Source organism: Scyliorhinus torazame, chromosome 13 (genome assembly GCF_047496885.1).
Source record: "Scyliorhinus torazame isolate Kashiwa2021f chromosome 13, sScyTor2.1, whole genome shotgun sequence".
Classification (NCBI taxonomy): domain Eukaryota; kingdom Metazoa; phylum Chordata; class Chondrichthyes; order Carcharhiniformes; family Scyliorhinidae; genus Scyliorhinus; species Scyliorhinus torazame.
Genome location: NC_092719.1, coordinates 29,579,674 through 29,603,650, shown reverse-complemented (window position 1 = coordinate 29,603,650; position 23,977 = coordinate 29,579,674). Strand labels below are relative to the sequence as shown.

The 23,977-nt window shown below is 51.2% G+C and overlaps 1 protein-coding gene across 1 annotated transcript in view; it reads left to right on the top strand.

Annotated features, from left to right (window-relative positions):
- Positions 1-23,977, top strand: part of LOC140387795 (lithostathine-1-alpha-like) — a 110,786-nt gene that overhangs the window by 69,356 nt on the left and 17,453 nt on the right. The window contains exons 3-4 of the mRNA XM_072470922.1: positions 20,174-20,277; positions 20,354-20,436. Coding sequence (XP_072327023.1) covers positions 20,174-20,277; positions 20,354-20,436 — 187 coding nt within the window. The remainder of the gene's footprint in view (positions 1-20,173; positions 20,278-20,353; positions 20,437-23,977) is intronic.

Below are 23,977 nucleotides of genomic sequence, written 5' to 3'. Positions count from 1 at the left end.
GCTACCATTCACCATTGCTTTGCATTACACTGTATTGTACTCTGTTGATGCCCTTGTAGGCTCTGCCTATGGCTCCGCCCCCTCAGAGGAGGTATATAGATCTGCAGCCTGTAGGCGGCTCTCAGTACAGAGCAGTCGCAGGCAAGCACAGATCTAGCTGATTAAAACCACTGTTCACTTCTACTCATCGTCTCGTGTGAATTGATGGTCGCATCAGTGAGTGTGGGAGAGAGAGTGGGGGAGTGGGAGAGAGAGAGTGTGAGAGAGAGAGTGAGTGTGTGAGAGAGTGAGAATGAGTGTTGGAGAGAGAGTATGTGTGTGGGAGAGGGAGCGAGTGAGTCTGTGAGAGAGAGAGAGAGAGAGTGTGTGAGAGAGAGAGTGTGTGAGAGAGAGAGTGTGTCAGAGAGTGAGTGTGTGTGGGAGAGAGATAGTGAGTATGTGTGGGAGAGAGATAGTGTGTATGTGGGAGAGAGAGAGTGTGTGAGAGACAGAGTGAGTGTGTGGGAGAGAGAGAGTGAGTGTGTGTGGGAGAGAGGGAGAGAGAGAGTGTGTGAGAGAGAGAGTGAGTGTGTGTGGGAGAGAGAGTGAGTGTGTATGAGAGAGAGGGAAAGTGTGTGTGTGGAAGAGAGAGTGAGTGTGTGTGAGAGAGAGATTGAGTGTGGGAGAGAGAGTGAGAAAGTGTGTGTGATGGAGAGAGTGTGTGTGTGGGAGAGAGGGACGATGAGAGTGTGTGGGAGAGAGAGTGAGTGTGTGTGGGAGAGAGGGAGAGAGAGAGTATGTGAGAGAGAGTGTGTGAGAGATGTCATGATATTCAAACACACACATCATGATGGACACACTAACAGGCAAATCAGAGTACACAACACCACAACCAATCACAGACAAGAACACCAACCACATAAAAAGCACGAGCACGACACCTGGAGGTCAGTAGGTCTGGGGAGAAGGGAACAAGAACAAGCTGTTGAAACACCACAAGCAGGGAGCCCCCCACGTGCAGAGTGCAAAGACCAAACTGTAAATAGTGAGTTTAAATAAAGAAGCGTTGTACCATATGCAACTGTGTTGGCTCATCTGTGTGTCAGAACACCCAACACCACATGGTACAGGAGTGGATCGATACCTGCCTACTAACCTGCCATTCTGGACATGGACCAGACCGACGGACCGCAGCCGATGCAAGTCACGGGGAACCTAGGCACCAACTGGAAGCTCTACAGGCAGCGATTTGACCTGTACATCCGTGCCACCGAAAAACAGAATGTCTCGGATGATTCGAAGATTGCAATGCTCCTCTTCTACGCAGGCCCGTACCCAACCGATGTCTTTAGCTCACTGGTGTTCGAGGAAGGCGAAAACCAGGCCAAATATGACACGGTCATCCTCAAACTGGACCAGCACTTTCAAGCTGAAGTAAACGAAAGTTTCGAAAGATACATCTTTCAGCAACGCCTGCAAGGTAAGGAGGAACTTTTTCAACCCTTTTTGACGCACCTCCGGATTCTAGCGCAGTCCTGCGGTTACGGCACCACTACAGAGTCCATGATCAGGGACCAGATTGTTTTTGGCGTTGCCTCTAGTGGCCTACGCCAGCAGCTTCTTAAAATGAAAAGCCTCACCTTAGCGTCTGCTGTGGAAGCCTGTGTCCTCCATGAAAATGCTACCTGCCGTTTTGCCCGATTTCAGGCGTCCGAGTTGGCACGGAGGGGGTCCCCAGCCGTCGAATCGGCAAGCCAGGCCGCCCACGACGTCGAACGCATCCAGGCCGTCGATTTCTTCCCGCCCCACGGCCCGGACGACAGCGGCCGCTTCCCGCGCTTTTCGCGGTCTCCCGCGCAGGTGCGCGCCAAAAATAACGGCCACAACGAGGGACGCACTGCGCAGGCGCGCCCACCGCAAGATCGCACTGCGCATGCGCAGTGGCGCAACGAACGCCGTGACGTCATCACGTGCAGCAATTGTGGACGTCTACACTTAAAAGGGCAATGTCCTGCAAAAAACCGACAGTGCAACAGATGTGCCATGATGGGCCACTACGCAGCCCGCTGTCGTGCGGCTCAACCCATGGATCCGGCGCATCCTCGACAACCTCGCACACGAGTCAGGACCGTCCAGCCCACGCATCAAGACTTCCAGTTAAGTGATGCAGATGACCAGGATGCCTTCCGAGTTGCCGTCATTGATGTCAACAAGGTCAATGCCATCAATCCAGCCGATGAGTGGTGTGCCACCCTGACAGTCAACCGATCGCGCGTCGCCTTCCGTCTGGACACCGGCGCATCCGCCAACCTGATTGCTTACTCTGCAGTCCAGGCCATGAAGGTCAAGCCACCCATCACACCATCCCGGCTTAAGATGGTTGACTATAACGGGAACGTTATCCCGTCCATAGGATCTTGCCAGCTACAGGTGACTCACAAGGGGTACACGGCCACACTCCCCTTCGAAGTTGTGGGCTCATCAAAGGACTCGTTACTGGGCGCACAAGCGTGTAAGGTCCTTCACCTGGTACAGCGCATTATGTCTCTCTCTCCAGATGAGATATCCGACTTCCCGGATGCTGAGTTCCACGCGAATCTCCATTCCCTCCTCGCTCACAACCAGGAGGTTTTTGAAGGCATGGGGACATTGCCACACACGTACAAGATTCGACTCAGACCGGACGCCATCCCTGTCGTTCACGCACCTCGCAGGGTTCCTGCGCCTCTCAAAAACCGCCTCAAGGCACAACTGCAGATTCTTCAGGACCAAGGGGTCCTATCCAAGGTCACGGAGCCCACGCCATGGGTCAGCTCCATGGTCTGTGTAAAGAAGCCCTCTGGCGAGCTCCGTATATGTATAGATCCAAAAGATCTGAACAACAACATCATGCGGGAACACTATCCCATCCCGAAACGAGAAGACCTCACCAGCGAGATGGCGCGAGCCAACATATTCACTAAATTGGATGCGTCCAAAGGATTCTGGCAGATCCAACTGGACCCGGCCAGCCGAAGACTATGCACATTCAACACCCCTTTTGGCAGATTCTGCTACAACCGGATGCCATTCGGCATCATTTCGGCATCTGAAGTATTCCACCGCATTATGGAGCAGATGATGGAAGGCATCGAAGGGGTACGTGTATATGTGGACGACATCATCATTTGGTCCACCACTCCGCAGGAACACATGCATCGTCTTCGACGTGTCTTTACCCGCATACGGCAAAATGGCCTGCGTCTCAACCGTGCGAAGTGTGCTTTCGGCCAGACGGAGCTGAAATTCCTCGGGGACCACATCTCAAGGTCCGGGGTCCGTCCCGATGCAGACAAGGTTAGCGCCATCACAGCCATGCCACGACCGGCTGACAAGAAGGCTGTCTTAAGATTCCTGGGCATGGTCAACTTCCTTGGGAAGTTCATTCCCAACCTGGCTTCTCATACAACAAACATGCGCCATCTCGTAAAAAAATCGACGGAATTCAACTGGAACCAATCGCATCAGCGGGAATGGGAGGAGCTCAAGCACAAACTGGTCACGGCACCAGTGCTGGCCTTCTTTGACACGGCTCGCCCTACAAAGATCTCAACAGACGCCAGCCAATCTGGTATTGGAGCGGTACTCCTGCAAAAAGACAGCACGTCATCATGGGCCCCGGTTGCGTATGCCTCACGAGCCATGACCCCTACCGAACAGCGCTATGCGCAAATCGAAAAAGAATGCCTGGGCTTGTTAACTGGACTGGACAAGTTCCACGACTATGTGTATGGCCTGCCACGATTCACGGTCGAAACTGACCACCGCCCCCTGGTCAACATCATTAACAAAGACCTGAACGACATGACTCCTCGCCTCCAGCGCATCTTACTCAAACTCAGGAGGTACGATTTTGAACTGATCTACACTCCGGGGAAGGAACTCATCGTGGCGGACACTCTTTCCCGAGCAGTGAGCACACCACCAGATGCAGAGGGGTTCGTGCGTCAAATTGAGGCACACGTGACTCTGACAGCAGCAAATATGCCAGCTGATGATCCTAGTCTGGCCCACATACGCGCAGAGACGGCGACTGACCCTCTGCTGCAGCGAGTGATGCGCCACATGACGGAAGGGTGGCTAAAAGGGCAGTGCCCCCAGTTTTATAATGTGCGAGATGATCTCACCAATATAGACGGGGTCCTTATGAAATCGCATAGGATCGTTATTCCACACAGTGTGCGCCAGATGATTCTTCGTCAACTACACGAAGGCCACTTGGGCGTCGAAAAATGCAGACGAAGGGCCCGGGAGGCGGTATATTGGCCGGGTATTAATGAAGACATAGCCAACATGGTGCTCAACTGCACAACCTGTCAGAGGTTTCAGCCGGCTCAACCTCCGGAAACACTTCTACCACACGAGATGGTGACGTCCCCCTGGGCGAAGGTGGGTGTGGACCTATTTCACGCGCTCGGCAGAGATCACATTGTTATTATAGACTACTTCTCAAACTACCCGGAAGTCATGCCTCTCCATGATCTGACGTCGTCCGCAGTCATTGGGGCCTGCAAGGAAACGTTTGCTCGCCATGGCATTCCAAGGACTGTCATGTCAGACAATGGACCTTGTTTTGCCAGCCGTGAATGGTCGTCCTTTGCCGCAGCATATGGTTTCACTCATGTGACATCCAGCCCTCTGCATCCACAATCGAACGGGAAGGCTGAAAAGGGTGTCCACATCGCAAAGCGGCTCCTGTGCAAGGCGGCTGATGCCGGATCGGACTTTAACCTTGCCTTGCTGGCCTATCGATCGGCCCCGTTATCCACGGGCCTCTCGCCAGCGCAGCTACTAATGGGTCGCTCCCTCAGGACGACGGTACCTTCCGTCCTGGCACCGACAACAGACAATGAGGCGGTTCTTCGGAACATGCAACTGCAGCGTGATCGCCAGAAAGGTCGGTACGACACACGAGCGACGGACCTGCCCCCCCTGTCCTCCGGAGACAAAGTACGCGTCCATCAACCGTATGGTGGCTGGTCAGCACCGGCCGAAGTCCTCCGACAAGTGGCTCCCCGCTCGTTCCTGGTTCGCATGCCGGATGGTTCCGTGCGTCGCCGCAATCGGCGCGCCCTTCGCCGACTTCCACGCTCACAGCCACACAACATGCCAGATCTTCAACAGGCTTCCGAGGATGACTTTGTGGAGCTGCCGTACATCACGCCCTTTCCATCGCCACCCATGGCCATGCCTGCACAGCAGCCGGTGGTTCTTGATCCACCCTTGAGGCGGTCAACCCGAATTCGTCGCAAACCCATTAGAATGGACTTATAATACAGTTCATATGTTTAATAAGTTGGACAATTTTACATGATAACCTGTTGTTGTTTATCGTTCCAGATGTCGTCTGACTGGACAACTGTTCAAATTTTTTTTCTTCTTCTCTCGTTCGCATTTCTGTTATGTTATGGTACAACTGGATTCATGTGACGCACTCGACATCGCCCCATGTACATAGTTCCGTCATAGACACATGCTGCACACGACACACACACACTCTTAGATGCACTCACGTCACGATCATTTTTATTACCACGTAGGCACATATCTTTGTAAAAAGGGGGGATGTCATGATATTCAAACACACACATCATGATGGACACACTAACAGGCAAATCAGAGTACACAACACCACAACCAATCACAGACAAGAACACCAACCACATAAAAAGCACGAGCACGACACCTGGAGGTCAGTAGGTCTGGGGAGAAGGGAACAAGAACAAACTGTTGAAACACCACAAGCAGGGAGCCCCCCACGTGCAGAGTGCAAAGACCAAACTGTAAATAGTGAGTTTAAATAAAGAAGCGTTGTACCATATGCAACTGTGTTGGCTCATCTGTGTGTCAGAACACCCAACACCACAAGAGAGAGTGAGTGTGTGTGGGAGAGGGAGTGAGTGTGTGTGAGAGAGAGGGAAAGTGTGAGTGTGGAAGAGAGAGTGAGTGTGTGTGAGAGAGAGATTGAGTGTGCGTGTGGGAGAGAGAGTGAGTGTGTGTGAGAGAGAGATTGAGTGTGCGTGTGGGAGAGAGAGAGAGAGTGTGTGTGAGAGAGAGATTAAGTGTGCGTGTGGGAGAGAAAGTGTGTGTGATGGAGAGAGTGTGTGTGTGGGAGAGAGGGAGAACGAGAGTGTGTGGGAGAGAGAGTGTGTGTGTGGGAGAGAGAGTGAGTGTGTGTGGGAGAGAGAGTATGTGTGTGGGAGAGGGGGAGTGTGTGAGAGAGAGAGTGTGAGAGAGAGAGAGTGTGTCAGAGAGTGAGTGTGTGTGGGAGAGAGATAGTGAGTATGTGTGGGAGAGAGAGAGTGTGTATGTGGGAGAGAGAGAGAGTGTGTGAGAGACAGAGTGAGTGTGTGTGAGAGAGAGAGTGAGTGTGTGTGGGAGAGAGGGAGAGAGGGAATGTGTGAGAGAGAGTGTGTGAGAGAGAGAGTGAGTGTGTGTGGGAGAGAGAGTGAGTGTATGAGAGAGAGGGAAAGTGTGTGTGTGGAAGAGAGAGTGAGTGTGTGTGAGAGATTGAGTGTGCGTGTGGGAGAGAGAGAGAGTGTGTGTGATGGAGAGAGTGTGTGTGTGGGAGAGAGAGAGTGAGTGTGTGTGGGAGAGAGGGAGAGAGAGAGTGTGTGAGAGAGAGTGTGTGAGAGAGTGAGTGTGTGTGGGAGAGAGAGTGAGTGTGTGTGAGAGAGAGGGAAAGTGTGAGTGTGGAAGAGAGAGTGAGTGTGTGTGAGCGAGAGATTGAGTGTGCGTGTGGGAGAGAGAGAGAGTGTGCGTGAGAGAGAGATTGAGTGTGCGTGTGGGAGAGAAAGTGTGTGTGATGGAGAGAGTGTGTGTGTGGGAGAGAGGGAGAACGAGAGTGTGTGGGAGAGAGAGTGTGTGTGTGGGAGAGAGAGTGAGTGTGTGTGGGAGAGACTGAGTGTGTGGGGGAGAGAGAGTATGTGTGTGGGAGAGGGAGAGAGTGAGTCTGTGAGAGAGAGAGTGAGTGTGTGTGAGAGAGTGTCAGAGAGTGAGTGTGTGTGGGAGAGTGAGAGTGAGTGTGTGTGAGAGAGAGGGAAGGTGTGTGTGTGGAAGAGAGAGTGAGTGTGTGTGAGAGAGAGATTGAGTGTGCGTGTGGGAGAGAGAGAGTGTGTGTGAGAGATTGAGTGTGCATGTGGGAGAGAGAGTGGGAAAGTGTGTGTGGGAGAGTGTGTGTGGGAGAGAGGGAGAAAGAGAGTGTGTGAGAGAGAGTGTGTGTGAGAGAGAGAGTGTGTGTGTGTGGGAGAGAGAGTGTGTGTGTGGGAGAGAGTGTGTGTGTGGGAGAGAGAGTGTGTGTGTGGGAGAGAGTGAGTGTGTGGGAGAGAGAGTGTGTGTGTGGAAGAGAGAGTGAGTGTGTGTGAGAGAGAGATTGAGTGTGCGTGTGGGAGAGAGAGAGTGTGTGTGAGAGAGAGATTGAGTGTGCATGTGGGAGAGAGAGTGAGAAAGTGTGTGTGTGGGAGAGTGTGTGTGTGGGAGAGAGGGAGAAAGAGAGTGTGAGAGAGAGAGTGTGTGTGTGTGAGAGAGAGAGTGTGTGTGTGTGTGGGAGAGAGAGTGTGTGTGTGGGAGAGAGTGAGTGTGTGGGAGAGAGAGTGTGTGTGTGGGAGAGAGTGTGTGTGTGTGTGTGGGAGAGAGAGTGTGTGTGTGGGAGAGAGTGAGTGTGTGGGAGAGAGAGTGTGTGTGTGGGAGAGAGAGTGTGTGTGTGTGGGAGAGAGAGTGTGTGTGTGTGGGAGAGAGAGTGTGTGTGTGGGAGAGAGTGAGTGTGTGGGAGAGAGAGTGTGTGTGTGGTAGAGAGAGTGAGTGTGTGTGGGAGAGACTGAGCGTATGGGGGAGAGGGAGAGAGCGTGTGTATGAGAGAGAGGGAGAGAGTGTGTATGTGGGAGAGAGTGATTGTGTGTTGGAGAAAGAGAGTGTGTGGGAGACGGAGAGACTGTGTGTGTGAGAGAGTGATGCGACCATCAATTCACTCGCGACAAGAGTAGAAATAAGCTGTGGCTTTAATCAACTAGAACAGTGCCTGCCTGCGACTGATCTAACACTGAGAGCTGCCTATAGGTTGATTGCTCTTTATACCTCCCTTCAAGGGGAGGAGCCATGGGCGGAGACCATACTGGCCCCAACATGTTTCCTTATGGATAATGCCATACAATGGCCCATAGGTGGAGCCCACAAGGGCAACAGCATAGCACAGATACAATGGTGGATTAGTAATATAATACATTCACCACATTCACCCCCTGTTAAAAAAATGAAGTCCGGGGGGGGTGACGGGTTCATAAGTTCAGCCGGTCTAGCGCACGGATTGTGCGCTGTGATCGCTGAAGCTCTGGTGCTGTTGCTGGCCCGGGAGTCAAACTCATCCTTGCTGGCATCAGTAGTGAGGGCGCCGGTGCGGGTACAGACGTGGATTCCGGGAGCGTCTCTTCTGGAGCTTCATTCCTGTGGATCGGTGAAGGGGGGATGGCAGGTGGGAAGGAGCACGGGAACCATATAGGGGCGGGGCGCTGGTCATGATAGGTTCGGCGGGATAGGGTGGAGTGGCGGTGGTGATTGTGGTGGAACCGGCAGGTGCCAGGACCCGGAGGGAGACCGTATCCTGTTGGCCATCGGGGTGTTCGATATATGCGTACTGAGGGGTGGAGTGTAGGAGCTGGACCCTCTCTACCAGAGGGTCGGACTTATGGCTCCTGACGTGCTTTCTGAGCAGAACGGGCTCCGGTGTCTTCAGCCAGGATGGAAGCGAGGCCCCTGAGGTGGATCTCCTGAGGGAAACAAATAGGCAGTCATGAGGGGTCTCGTTTGTGGCCGTGGAAAGTAGGGACCTAATAGAGTGGAGCACAACGGGGAGGACCTCCTGCCAGAGGGAAACTGGGAGATTCCTAGACCGCAGGGTCAGTAGGACGGTCTTCCAGACCGTCGCGTTCTCCCTCTCCACCTGCCCGTTTCCCCTGGGGTTATAACTGGTAGTCCTGCTCGAGGCGATGCCCTTACTGAGCAGGTACTGACGCAGTTCATCGCTCATGAATGACGAGCCCCGGTCACTGTGGACATAACTGGGGAAACCAAACAGGGTGAAGAAACTACGTAGGGCTTTAATGACGATGGGCGTGGTCATGTCGGGGCAAGGGATTGCAAAGGGGAAGCGGGAGAACTCATCAATAATGTTGAGAAAATATGTATTGCGGTTATTGGAGGGGAGGGGCACTTTGAAATCGATACTGAGGTGCTCAAAGCGCCGGGATGCCTTTACCAGGTGGGCCTTATCTGGTCGCTAGAAGTGCGGTTTACACTGCACAGATCTGGCAGTCCCTGGTCATAGTTCTGACCTCCTCGGTGGAGTAGGGCAGGTTGCAGGCCTTGATGTAGTGGAGAAGCCGGGTGACATAGTCGGTCATCTTGCGCACTGGCACACGTGCTGCGGGACAGGGCATCTGGGAGCTCGTTGAATTTCCCAGGACGATATATTACTTCGTAATTATAGGTGGAGAGTTCGATCCTCCACCTCAAGATCTTATCATTCTTGATTTTGCCCCGCTGCATATTATCAAACATGAAGGCTACCAATCGTTGGTCGGTGATGAGGGTAAACCTCCTACCAGCGAGGTAGTGCCTCCAGTGCCGTACGGCTTCCACGATGGCTTGGGCCTCCTTTTCGACTGAGGGATGACGAATTTCGGAGGTGGTGAGGGTGCGCGAAAAAAACGCGACCAGTCTGCCTGCCTGATTGAGGGTAGCGGCGAGAGTGACCTCTGATGCGTCGCTCTCGCCTGGAAGGGGACGGACTCGTCCACCGCGCGCATAGTGGCTTTGGCGATGTCCGCCTTGATGCAACGGAAGGCCTGGCGGGTCTCAGTCGCCAGTGGGAAGATGGTGGCCTTGATTAGTGGGCGGGCTTTGTCCGCATAGTTGGGGACCCACTGGGCATAATATGAAAAGAACCCGAGGCACCTCTTCAGGGCCTTGGGGCAGTGGGGGAGGGGGAGTTGCAGGAGGGGGCGCATACGGTCAGGGTCGGGTCCTAGAACCCTGTTTTCCACGACGTAGCCGAGGATGGCTAGCCTGGTTGTGCGGAAAACGCATTTCTCCTTGTTGAAAGGGAGGTTAAGAGTTTGGGCGGTTTGGAGAAATCTGTGGAGGTTGGCATCGTGGTCCTGCTAATCATGGCCGCAGATGGTGACATTGTCCAAGTACGGAAATGTGGCCCACTGCCCGTGCTGGTCCACCATTCGGTCCATTGTTCTTTGGAACACCGAGACCCGTTCGTGACGTCAAAGGGGAGCCGGAGGAAGTTTAAAAGGCGGCCGCCTGCCTCAAAAGCCGTGTAGTGGCGGTCCTCCGGGCGGATTGGGAGCTGGTGGTATGCAGACTTCAGATCCACCGTGGAGAACACCCGGTAGTGTGCGATCTGGTTAACCATGTCTGCGATCCGGAGAAGGGGGTATGCATCGAGTTGCGTGTACCGGTTTATGGTTTGGCTGTAATCTACAACCATCCAGTTCTTTTCCCCGGTCTTTACGACCACCACCTCAGCTCTCCAGTGACTACTGCTGGCCTCGATGATTCCCTCCCGCATGAGTCGCTGGACCTCGGACCTGATAAAAGTCCTGTCCTGGATGCTATACCGCCTGCTTCTGGTGGCAACTGGTGTGCAGTCGGTGGTGAGGTTTGCGAAGAGTGGGGGAGGGTCGACCTTTAGCAAGGCTACATATGGTGAGTGGGGGTAGGGGCCCCCCGAATTTCAGGGTTAGGCTCCTGAGGTTGCATTGGAAATCTAGTCCCAATAGGAGAGGAGCGCAGAGGTCTGGGAGTACGGATAATTTAAAATTGGCGTACTCGGCGCCCTGTATCGCTAGGGTTGCGGTAGTGCACCATCGGATTTGCACCGAGTGCGACCCAGACGCGAGGGAGATGGTTTGGTGCGCCGGGAAGATTGGGAGCGAGCAGCGTCTTACCATGTCCGGACGAATGAAGCTCTCTGTGCTCCCGGAGTCAATGAGGCAACGCGTTTTGTGCCCGTTTACCCGGACGGTCATCATGGAACTCCGGAGGTGCTTGGGTCGCTACTGGTCAAAGGTGACCACGCTGAGTTGCGGGTAGCCGGCGTGGTCGGAGGCGCTGGGGCGGTTCCATGATGGCTGCCCTCGTTGGTCGAGCGTGTTGAGCGGTGTAGCAGCTGGCGGATAAGATAGCGGCCCCCGTTGGTCGAGCGTGTCAGGCAGTGAGGAAGATGGCGTCCAAGATGGTGGCCCGCATGGAGCGCACGCGGCAGGCCGCGTGGGGGAGGATGGCCAAAATGGCGGCCCCCGTGAGTCGCACGTGCTGTGTGGGCTGGAAGATGGCTGCCCCCACGGATAGCACAAGGCTGATGACGCACCTACAGGGGGTGGAGTCGGCAGACATGCTGCCACACTGCGGGGTCTGCGGGCCTGTGAGTCTGAGGATCGGGCCTATGATTTAGAGTTCTTGGACCTGGCCAGGCAAACTCCCTCAGCTGCTGCAGTTCGCGTTACGGGCCAGGCAGTGCAGCCGGGGGTGTTGGGGCTGGCCGCAGAAATAGCAGGGTAGCCCCCCATGGGAGGCGGTAGCCGCGCGGCACAGGCCTGGGGTAGTCTTTGGTCGGGGGTCCACGAGGGGGTCGCGTGGTCAGACGGGAACGTGTTGAGGCTCTGGAACGCTACTTCCAGAGAGGAGGCTAATTTTACCGTCTGATCCAGGTGTGTCGTGGGTTTAGGTTATTCCGGATCTGATAATACTCCATTACTAACCTATGCCCTAGATTAACCTATTATAAGAGGGAAACCTGTTTTCCTGCCAAGACTCAGAATAGATCTCACGAAGGGAGAATGCTTTTCTGGGTCTCAGACAGGATTTCAGTTACTTTCTTTTGGGAGAGTTCAGATTCGTCACTCATAACTAAATCAATACCTCTTGAGGTCGTGGGTCCTATCGCCGACTTAGGCTTCCTAAATGAGGGTCTAGGAGATCAATCTCGAGATTAATTTTCACACAGTATGATTTTAATTAAAGTATCTTTATTGTGAAAATACTACCAATGGATACATACTGAATTACAGAGTTAAAGTATAAGTGGACTAAACAGTCCTTCTAGTTATCTACTAACTGTTGTGTTGGGTGTTCCGATACACAAACGAACCAACACGGTTGTAGATGGGACAACTCTGTTTTATTATTCTGTACAATAATAACTGTTAACTTCTGGCTGTGGTTCGTACTTCACCAGTTAACCTGTGGACCCAGCCCTAGCACTATCTTAGTGAGGCACTCAGCACATGGTGTATGTCTGAGTGGCACGCTGTGAGCTCTGTGCTATCGCCTGGTAGAATGAGCTGGAACTGTGGTGTTCCCTGTTTTATAGTGCGTGAGCTCTCACTGGTGATTGGCTGTGATGTTGTGTGTGTGTTGATTGGTCCATCTACCTGTCCATCAGTGTGTGTGTGTGATTGCACCATGATATGTTAATGTGGATATCATGACACGAACATACTAACTTCTCTCAATCGAATGAGATATCTAAACATGGAAAAATCCTTAAAGCATCTCTATAAGCTTCTTAATACATTTCTAAGAAGTTATTGCAAAACCATACTTACAACAGGTTTTGTCCGACGAGACAAGCTTCCTGAGAACAGAACTGACTCTCGCCCTAAGAGGGGGGTCAGAATCAGAGAGAGATACTTCTGCTAAAATGCCTTCTCTTTATATACATTAAACTTGCTTATCGGTTCAGAAGACATTTGTTACCTTAGCATTTATTGTTGGTTAATTACCTATAGCCAAATGGCTAATTGGATGTACTATCACTGATAGATCTTTTAATGGTTGTAGTGTCTGTGTAATTGTCCAGGGTTCTAAGATATATTGGCAAGGGAGGCACTGGTTGGTGCCTGCCTCTTGTCAGGGTGACATCCTCTCCAGATATCAAAACAGACACTTTTGTGAAGGCGTTATTGTAAGTGTCCAAAGGTATAGTTTGAGAAAGATTTGTGTATCTATTTATCTGGAGAATTCCCTGTCCTTATATTTTGAATACTTCTTGGGAGGGGAGTTCGTCTCAAAGGATTTATGGTCTATCAAAGAAAAGTCTTTAATAGTTTGATACTAATGAGTCCTTCGAACCAGCTTGGAGTCTCTCCCATCAGGTGGTAACCTCTATCTGACCTTTAGCTGGAGTGGTTTTATTCCATCTTGAATTAGAATGCCTCTCCACATGAGACTGCAAGGTATTTGGTAAGCATGATGGCATCTGCACCCATTTGACACACAAGCCTCGGGGGCAATGCCAGTGGGCACTCTGCCCCAGTTCGCTGGTGAGAGTCTGTGTGCTCTAGTCGGGGTAGTGCGTGCCCAGTTTGACATACCCATGGCATGGGAAGGCAAGAGGAAGTCACCCCATCAGATGAAGAAGGCCTGGATAGGCGTGGCTGTTCAGGTGAGTGGGCATGAGGTGGTCCATCGCACGTGGAGCCAGTCCTAGAAATGGTTCAGTGATCCTCGGTGTGCCCCAAGAGTGAGTACCAACTTGGGATGTAAGTGTGTATGTTTGGAGGGTGACATTGGAGGTACAACTGAAGTGCTATCCATTCTACTACTTGTTCCTTTAGCTGCTCTGACCTTTGTCATGAGTCTCCTGTACTATTCTTTACAAATGGGTAACATTCCCACTGCTGCCAGTGTGTGAAGGAGATCTATCATTATGGGGAGAAATGAGAGGAACGGATCTCTTACAAAAGGGATCGGATTATCTGATATACGTTGTCGGGCTGGATTCTCCGTCGGCCGATGCTGGAAGCGAGAAACGCGATTAGGCGGAGGATCGGTTTTGACACCAAAATCGTGGTGAGCGCCGGTTCTCTGGTGCTTTGACAGCGGTGTCAATGCATCCCAGAATGCATGTACAGTAAACATCGTTGGCATATCATGAGCAGGCCTGACCCGATACTCTCCGGGGCCTACGTGCTGCTCCGTCTCCACTGGGCCGAGTTCCCGACGGCGAGGTTCACGAGTGCTTTTAAAAATGGTGAAACAGGCGCCGTGGCAGCTGAGGGAGAGAGACGGGGTACGGAAAGTGTCCAACATCACCAGAGTTTGCTAATAATCATGTCGCTGGCCAGGGGGTTTCTACCAGGGCCGAGGGGAGTAGCGGGAGGCGGCCAGGAGGTAGGCTGTGGGGTTGGGATGGAGGGCACGGAGCATCATTGGCGCGACCTACAAGGCAGCTGTGCAGCTGCACACACCACTAACGACCCACTGTGAACTTAAGGCCACAGGTCGTCTGGGTGACCTCTGGCCCCAGCCGACCCATCAGCAGGATGGGCGCGCTCCAGCACAACCAGTGACACCTTGTGGGCTGGGATGAGTGTGTGTGGGGAGTGTAATGTGCATGTACGGCTGTAGCTTGTCAACCTCCCGAGTGTCAATCATGGACCTGGCGAATCCAATACCATTTCTCATTGGAATCGATAGCTGGTGCTAGCCCCTCCAGGGTCTCTGAATCAGCCCAGGTGCGGCGCCAGTTTAGCTGTTGTGGATTGTTGTGTTATGTAATTTGGGATAACACAAGCTGCCACTTGATGCAGTTTTGAGTAAAACATACTCCAGACTTTGAAGTGAGTTCAATGTGTTTTATTGAACAATTACCACAGTCCTCAATGAGTTTGACTCTCTGCTAATCTAAATGTAGTAACTCAGTCTAACTGAACCAGCCTTGCTCTAAGCCACGTGCTGGGGTGTGATGCTGAGGATACACCCTGTCTCACTCTGTAGATGTTGGTCTGTGGAAAGAAAGAACAAAGAAAATTACAGAACAGGAACAGGCCCTTCGGCCCTCCCAGCCTGTGCTGATCCAGATCCTTTATCTAAACCTGTCGCCTATTTTCCAAGGATCTACTTCTCTTTGTTCCCCACCCGTTCATATATCTGTCTAGATGCATCTTAAATGATGCTATCATTTAAGATATCAAAGAGGCGGGGTGTGAGTGCCGCATCCCTTTTATAGTGAGATACCATCCCTGAGTGTCCTGACTGCTCATTGGCCGTGTCCTATTCTATGTGTTCATTAACTGCATGTTTGCGTATCATGACATCTCCCCTTTTTTTATGTTTTGCTGGCGTATGTGAATGTATTTACATGTGAATGAGTCTGTCTAACGTGACTGATGGAGGACAACAGAACAGAGCAAACAAAACAAACGTTCATAAGTCCAGTCTCTCAGGCTTGCGCCTGAGCCTGGTCGACCGCCGGAGAGGTGGCGGAGGGGACGACGGCGCCTTGACAGGCGGGATGGAAGCCTGACTGGTGGCCTCGTGGTGCGAGGTATCAGGAGGTGGCAATTCAACATATGGAAATGGAGGAGAAAGTGGTTGCGGGCAGGCAACTTTGCGCAGTGCCCATCGATTCCTTCGCACGATTGAGCCATCAGCCATACGTACAACGCAAGAGCGGGGCGCGGCCTGTCAAACAACGACAGCCGGGGCAGACCACCCACCATCCGGTATCTGGATCCTGACAGTGTCTGCCGGGGCTAGCACGGCCAGATCGGTGGCATGGGCAACATAGCCCTGCTTTTGACGGTTTCTGAGCTGCTGCATCTTCTGCAGCACCGGGAGGTGATCCAGGTTGGGCAGGTTTATGGCTGGAAACATCGTCCGCAGGTCCCTGTTCATCAGGAGTTGAGCCGGTGACATGCCAGTGGACAATGGAGTCTCCCTGTACGCGAGCAGTGCAAGGTGTATGTCGGAAGCAGAGTCCGCGGCCTTGCAGATGAGCTGTTTCACAATGTGCACCCCTTTCCCGACTTTTCCATTGGACTGTGGATAGTGTGGGCTGGAGGTGACATGCTGGAAATTGTATGACCTGCAAATGTGGACCATTCTCGACTGCTAAAGCACGGGCCATTGCCGCTCATGATGGTGATTGGGATGCCATGCCTTGAGAACGTCTCCTCACAGGCTTTGATGACGGTCCGAGAGGTGAGGTCCGGGAGCTTCAGCACCTCAGGGTAATTCGAAAAATAGTCGATGATCAATACGTAGTCGTGACCATTCGCATGGAAGAGGTCAATGCCAACCTTGGACCACGGAGAGGTCTCTAGGTCATGCGGTTGGAGGGTCTCCTTGCTCTGCGCTGGCTGGAACTGCTGACAGGTAGCACAGTTCTGGATCTTGTTCGTGATGTCTTGGCTGATGTCGGGCCAGTAGACAGCTTGCCGGGCTCTGCATCTGCACTTCTCGACGCCCAGGTGTCCCTCATGAATCTGGCACAGCACCAGGCTCTGGAGACTGAGCGGACAATCCTCGCCAGCTTGAGGAGGATACCATCAATCACTGTCAGGTCATCCTTCACATTTTAAAATTGTGGGCACTGCCCTTTCTGGCAGCCATTGGAGAGGTTGTGGATGACGCGCTGCAAGAGGGGGGTCCTTGGCTGTCTCATCACTGTACTGCACTGTAAATTCTATGACCACGGATGAGAACTACCTTCTCATCTGTCGCCGGGAGAGTGCTAGCACACAGCTGCACCTACGATTCGATGTGCTGTTTGATCTCCAGCGGCTCACTGGGCGAGGTGACGGAGCGGGACAATGTAACAGCGATGATGAGCTCCTTGCCAGGTGTGTACACCAAGTTGAAGTCATACCTCCTAAGTTTATGCAGGATTCTCTGTAACCGAGGCGTCATGTCGTTCAGGTCCTTGTGGATGATGTGGACCAGAGGCCTATGATCCGTCTCGACAGTGAATGTCGACAGGCTGTAGACATAATTATGAAATTTGAGGATGCCGGTGAGAAGACCCAAGCACTCCTTCTCAATCTGAGCATATCTGGTTTCAGTGGGCGTCATCGCCCTTGATGCGTAGGCTACTGGTGCCCAGGATTATGTGTCATCTCGTTGAAGCAACATCTCACCGATGCCATCCTGACTCACATCTGTGGATATCTTTGTCTCCCGGTCCGGGTCGAAAAATTCCAGGACTGGTGCAGTGGTGAGCTTGGCTTTCAGCTCCAGCCACTCTGTCTGGTGTGCCGCCTTCCACTCAAAGGCAGTTGATTTTTTCACCAGGTTGCATAGGGCCGTGGTGTGTGTGACTATGTTTGGAATGATCTTGCCCAGAAAATTGACCATACCCAAGAAGCGCAGCACCACTTTTTCGTCCTCAGGGACCTTCATCACCTCGATGGCCTTGATTTTGTATGTGTCCGGGCGCACACCATGCTGTGAGATCTGGTCGCCTAGGAACTTGAGCGGCCATGTGCCAAAACAACATTTGGACCTGTTTAACTTTAGGCCGTTGTCATGTACACGGCAGAATACCTTCTGGAGACGGGACACATTCTTCAGGGGTCGTGGACCATCTGATGAAGTCATCCACGTGCACACGAACCCCTTCAATGCCTTCCATCATCTGCTCCATGATGCGATGGAATATCTCCGATGCCGAGATGATGCCAAATGGCATGCGATTGTAGCGGCATCTGCCAAAAGACGTGTTGAAGGTGCAGAGCCTTCTGCTGGACTCTTCCAGCTGGATTTGCCAAAATCCCTGTGATGCATCCAATTTGGTGAAGAAGCAGGCGTGTGCCATCTCACTCGTGAGTTGCTCCCGCTTCGGGATGGGGTAGTGTTCCCGCATGATATTCTGATTGAGATCCTTGGGATCAATGCAGATGCTCAGGTCCCCCGACGGTTCTTTACGCACACCATCGAGCTGACCCAGTCAGTCGGTTCGGTGACCTTGGATATGATGCCTTTTTGCTGAAGATCCTTGAGCTGTGCCTTTGGCGCTCTCTCAGTGGAGCAGGGACACGTCGTGGTGTGTGGACCACTGGTTGGCATCAGGCCATAGCAGAATCTTGTATCGATAAGGCAGCGTGCCCATCCCGTCGAACACATCTGGATACTGGGCGAGGATGGCGTCGATGCCGGCCTGAAGATCCACATGGGAGGATGTTGTGGTGCAAACCCTTTGAATGAGGTGCAGCTGCTTGCAGGCGTGTGCACCTAGTAGGGATGCCCTGTCCAGCTCAACAATTTCAAAGCGTAACCGTGCTTGTGTGTGTCGGTTGGATATGTGCAGATGGCATGATCCCAGTGCCGTGATGGCATTCCCGTTGTAATCCAGGAGCTTGCAGGCAGCTGGGAGGACCATGGGGGGCTTCTTAATGCGTCAGAAATCTGCCTGTGAGAGGAGGTTGGCAGAGGCACCTGTGTCCAGCTTGAACTGGATGGGGCAGTGGTTGACCTTCATCACTGCTCGCCATTCATCCTCGGAATCCACAGCTAGGATTGATTGGACTTGCGATGTGTCTGGTGTGGCATATTCACATGTTGTAATATTGCCACACGGTAGGCGTTGTCCAGGCATTCAGCATCTGGATCCGTTGCACTGCCGGGATCAGAATCCTGTAGGCGTTGTTGCACACTCCGGATGTGCCGTCGTCGGAATTGGGAGCGCTGGCTCCTGACTGGTGGTGCAGATCTGCACAGGGCTGCACAGTGGCCTGGCTTCCCGCAGTTTAAACAGCGTCTGCCTTCTGCAGGGCAGTGTTTCTTTAAATGGCCGATGCCACAGTTCGAACACGTCATGACGTCAGCGTCCTGACACTCCAGGCGTCGTTGCACATGCGCAGTGCGGTTCTCAGATGTCTGCACCTGCGCAGTGCGGGTTTCAGCCGCTTCGTTATCCCGTTCGCATCACGCATGTGTCGGGCCCCGGGCGCGCGAATGTTGAGGCGCTGCATCGGAGATGGTCTGCACACTCTCCACCTCGTGGGAGGCTAGTTTATCATTTTCTGCCATTTTGTACTGGGAATAGCGATTTTTAGCGTGTTCATGCACTGTGCATGTTTCAATCGTGACTGGCAGGGTCATACTTCAGTAACTGCTCTCTCAGAGGATCAGAGTGAACTCCAAAAACAATTTGGTCTCGGATCATGGAGTCAGTGATATCACCGAAGTTGCAGGATTGCGCTAGCAGTCTATGGTTAGTTAAATATGAGTTCAAGGATTCGTCTTTACCTTACAATCGCAGCTGGAATATGTAGTGCTCGAAGATTTCGTTGGTGTCCACCTCACAGTGGCTGTCAAACTTGTCCAGGATGGTCTGAAACTTTGTCTTGTCCTGGTCTTCGGCGAAGTGAAAGGAGTTGAATATTTCCAAGGCATGATCACCCGCTGTGGTGAGGAAAAGAGCTATCTTCCGTGCTTCAGACGCTCCATTGAGGTCTGATACTTCGACGTAAAGCTGAAATTTCTGCTTGAATGTCCGCCAGTTGGCACTGAGATTGCCGGAGGTCCTGAGCTGGTGAGGAGCCGGAGTCTTTTCCATTGTGCCGGTATACATTCGCTGGTCATCACGGATCTTGCTGAGTTGAACTAACTAGATTGAACAGACTCCTGGTATCATGTTGTGTTATGTAATTTGGAATAACACAAGCAACCACTTGATGCAGTTTTGAATAAAAGATGCTCCAGACTTTGAAGTGAGTTCAATGTGTTTTATTGAACTATTAGCACAGTTCTCAATGAGTTCGACTCTCTGCTAATCTAAACGTAGTAACTCAGTCTAACTGAACCAGCCTTGCTCTAAGCCACGTGCTGGGGTGTGATGCTGAGGATACACCCTGTCTCACTCTGTAGATGTTGGTCTGTGGAAAGAGGTGGGGAGTGAGTGCCGCATCCCTTTTATAGTGAGATACCAGCCCTGAGTGTCCTGACTGCTCATTGGTCGTGTCCTATTCTACGTGTTCATTAGCTGCATGTTTGCATATCATAACATAGGTCTCTACGAATCCTGCGCCAATGTCAACAGTTAGTCTCCGGAATGGAGAATGAAACTGTCTGTGTTTTTAGAACTTAATCCATTTATTTTAGGGCTGTAAGCTCATAATGGTAAGGAGCAAATTCTAACTGGTTTCATTGATTCTTAAATCTTAATTTCTTAAATCCATTTATTTCCAGAATGATTAATGGTGTTTGGAACATTGACTGCAGTTTCCATTCCTCACTGAGGAGTTACAGAGCCACGTTAAACAATCTCAGATGTGGTACAGGAAATATTTGAATATCTTCCAGTCCCTCCTGTTGGCTCTCAGACACCAATTGGTCAATAATTCATGTGACATCATTACTGATCCAGCCAATTGGATTTGATTTCAGTGGCTCCACTGCTCTTCAGTCTGCTCTATATATTCACAGTCACACTTGGAACCTCATCACATCAGACAACTGGGAAAGAGAGAGGTAGGAATGGGAGCAGGAGATTCCCACCTTTCATTGGAAATCTTGATGTTAATGTTGAATTGTTTTTGTATTTCAGGTTTGAGGAGAGGAACTTCAAGCCAGATATGATGCTGATTGGAGTTTTGCTGTTTGCTGCATTATTCAGCAGTGAGGTGGCAGGTAAACTGATTCTATTATCTGTAGAAATCAATGACTGTGAACAAAAAATAAAGATTAAAATTGGCAGCACAGGAGGTGTAACCGGATCGTAGAATATGGGAATTTGGGACAATCAGACTGTCCGGGATGGCTACACCTGCCGTTCGTGTCTCTTGCCTGAGACACAGCAGCTCAGAGTTGTTGAGCTGAAGTGTGAGTTTGAGACTCTCCAACACAGGGGAGGAGGGGAAATACCCACACGGCTCTCTCCAGATCACAGTCAACTCATAGTGAAGCACATTGCAGGAAAAGGACTGTGTGTCTGTCAGGACACAAGAGGAGGTAGAGAAGGAGACCCTATGGATACTGATTCCAGTACTTGTTTTCTGTGAGGATAAGAATGAAGGCTGCAGGATAGATGCAAATTACACAGGATATACAGCAGAGAAACAGGACACTTGGCCCAATCTGTCCATGGTGGAGTTTATACTCCACTAAATCCTTGCCCCATCTTTCCTCATCCAAATTTATGATTGTAACCCTCTATTCTCCTCACACATGCTTATTTCACTTACCTTAAATACATTTTCATTATTTTCTTCAGCCACTCCCTGTGGTAGTGAGTTCCACTTTCTCATCATTCTTCGGCTGAAGATGTTTCTCCTGAACTCCCTCCTGGCAATCTTGGTGACGGTCTGATATTGACGGCCTTGAGTTCTCCTCGTCCCCACAAAAGGAAACTTTTGAATAATAATAATTATTATTACCTTTATTATTGTCACAAGTAGGCTCACATTAACACTGCAATGAAGTTACTGTGAAAAGCCCCTAGTCGCCACATTCCAGCACCTGTTTGGGTACACAGAGGGGGAATTCAGAATGTCCAAATTATTAACAGCGGGTCTGGTCTATGGGATGGAGGATGATGCCAACCCGCTCTGCGATGAGCTTTGGTGCTCCGCATCGTACGACAATGCCTGACTCATGCCCATGATAGCACCTTCTGAGCTGGTCAGTACATCTCATGGTCCCGTTGAATCCCTGGGATGGGGTTCTGGGGACGATCGGGGCGCGGGGGTGAGGGTGGGGGGAGAAGGGTGTGGAGCATGGTCTTCCCACAATGCGTGCACTGGTGACCCCCCCCAACTTCCCACCAGCCAGCCCGGACCAGCCACCCCCACACACACCAGACAGGGCACCGAGGCAGGATTTAACGGTGTTAACAGGTGTTTATTTTGAAGAAATATATATAGTCTGTGCCCTAGCCCCTACAACTAAACTTTGCTCTGCACCCGTGCCCAGTGCGGACCTACATTTTTGGGGCCCTGAAGCTTGAACTGTTATGGGGGCCCCTTCGCAACCAGCAACGAGGTCTGGGTAACCACTGTTATCTTCTTCAATGGGGTTGTTCCACGACAGATCACCACAAACTGTTTTAAAATTTAACCACTGCACCTCAGATTTTGATAGAAATTGCTGTACTGGATCATCTCACATGTCAAAGTCACTGGTGTGAATAAAGATTTCCTATGCCTTATAGATTTCGAGTTACGGGGGGATGAAAATTAGGGAAATGCTATGTACATGCATGATGCATCATAGAATTGTTGCTAACTTTTGGTTGGCCCTTAATTTGGCTCTGTTTAATCACTTTTGCTCAAGAGTCGCCAGGTATTTTTCGGCACCGCCACAAGGTTCAGAACCGAATACTGATCAATGACTCGATACACCAGTTAGTAAGTTCAAAAGCAATGCTCATTTATTTACACACAGTCAAATCTACTCATGCATAAACTCTACAAACTAAACTACCACTATTACTAAAGCCTATACTTAGCTTCGGGTGCCCACTCAGTCAGAGGAACAATGGCCGTTGCTCGGTTCTGAGGCTGCTGGGTTGAGCTGTTTACAGGTTAGCAACTAGGAGCGTCTATCTCGTAGCGTGCGTTGACTTGGAACTTATTTCGTCTGGTGCAGCTGCTAGGCTGGTCTCTCTCTCTTCGGTGAGAGCCAAAGCCAAAGGAGGGCGTTCTCCCTTGGGAGATACCTTTTATACTAAAAAGGGCTTTGCGCGCTTTTGGGTGGGCCTTGAACTTGGCCTCAACTAATTGGGTCTTTCCCAATCATCTGTATCGATTTTCCTCTAATAGAGGGGTGGTTCCCTGATTGCTGGGCGTGTCCTGGTGACTGTCAGTCTGCTTTGTCTTAGCTTCTTCTGGCGCCGGGGAGTCTGCCTTAACATTGTGTATCTAAATGTTTCCCTTTTGTCCCCGTATATGGCTCATTGGTATGTAGAGTGTTTGGTGGTTTCTGTCCTGTCTAGGAGTTTAAGGTTCTAATCAACAGACAGAGCTTGCACCTGCTTGTTTCTTAGCATTGTCCAATTTTCCCTGCATTCTTTGCAAGTGTCCATTTTGTAATCAGGACGTGGCCACCCCAGTTGGCTACACATCCTCCTTGTGATCCTCAACGCGAAGCGTGAAGAATCGCATTACTATGTCGTCTTCATCCTCTGATCACCGGGGCACCTAGACTTAGGCTCTACACTGTCCTAACCTATGCAACACAATTTTACCTAAACCATTTTAAATACATTCATTGTCATAAAACTCTACGGGGCGCTATGACATTAATACATGAATTGCAGAAAATAAAAAAAAACTGGAACCTCTAACTATTCTCAATAAACTATCCTCATTTAAACAATCCAAAAATAATCCATACATCTTAACCTGTACAAAATAGCAGCACACAAATTTCTCTGGCCTGGCAGTCAGACACAGAGGTTTACATCTCTTTATTCCACAGAATACATAAAGAAAATGGATGCACTTTAATCTGTCCCAATGGGTTCGGGGGTCTGGTGAAATCCGAAAATGGGGGACCTAAACCTGTATACCGGGGTGCGAGAGCGATATGCTCTCCTTTGCAATTTCCTAACTCTAAATGTTTGCACGACACTGCAAAGTTCTGCTGGTAAAAACTGAGATGAAGGCTGGGATCGTGAAATAGCAAACCGGCAAAGGGGGACATCTGAATTCACACCGCGAGTTCCCAGGCTGAGTGAGCTTTGCGTTTCAAAGAAGGCAGAGAAAGGGCCCCTGTGGCTAAAGACAAAACTAGCAAAGCAGGGCGCCAGTGTTTGTGCTGAGGTTTGGAGCCAGCTCTTTCTCATTCCTCCGATACACAGCTGCAAAATATGTGACCCTCGTGAAACTGGCCAAGTGAACAGTGCGTGAGGGGAGAGCAGTCCCGTGAGCCAGGCCACATCAGCATTCTTGGAATACCCAATCACACACACACTGCATTAACACAACACTTACGCGGGGTGACACTCTTCATCGAGACAGATCTACATTCGGAAGAGGAGGCGAATTTTGATCCTCAGCATTTCCTGATCGCATTTTTGCAGCAGAATAATCACTTTCCTTTTAACCTGGGACCCAGCAGTGACTTATCTGCTCATAGATCAGTGAAGTCCTGTCAATTAATTTATGACTGCCTTGTAAAGTCGCTTCTGGGGCCCCTCCGGGATTAGGGGCCCTGAAGCTTAAGCTTCATT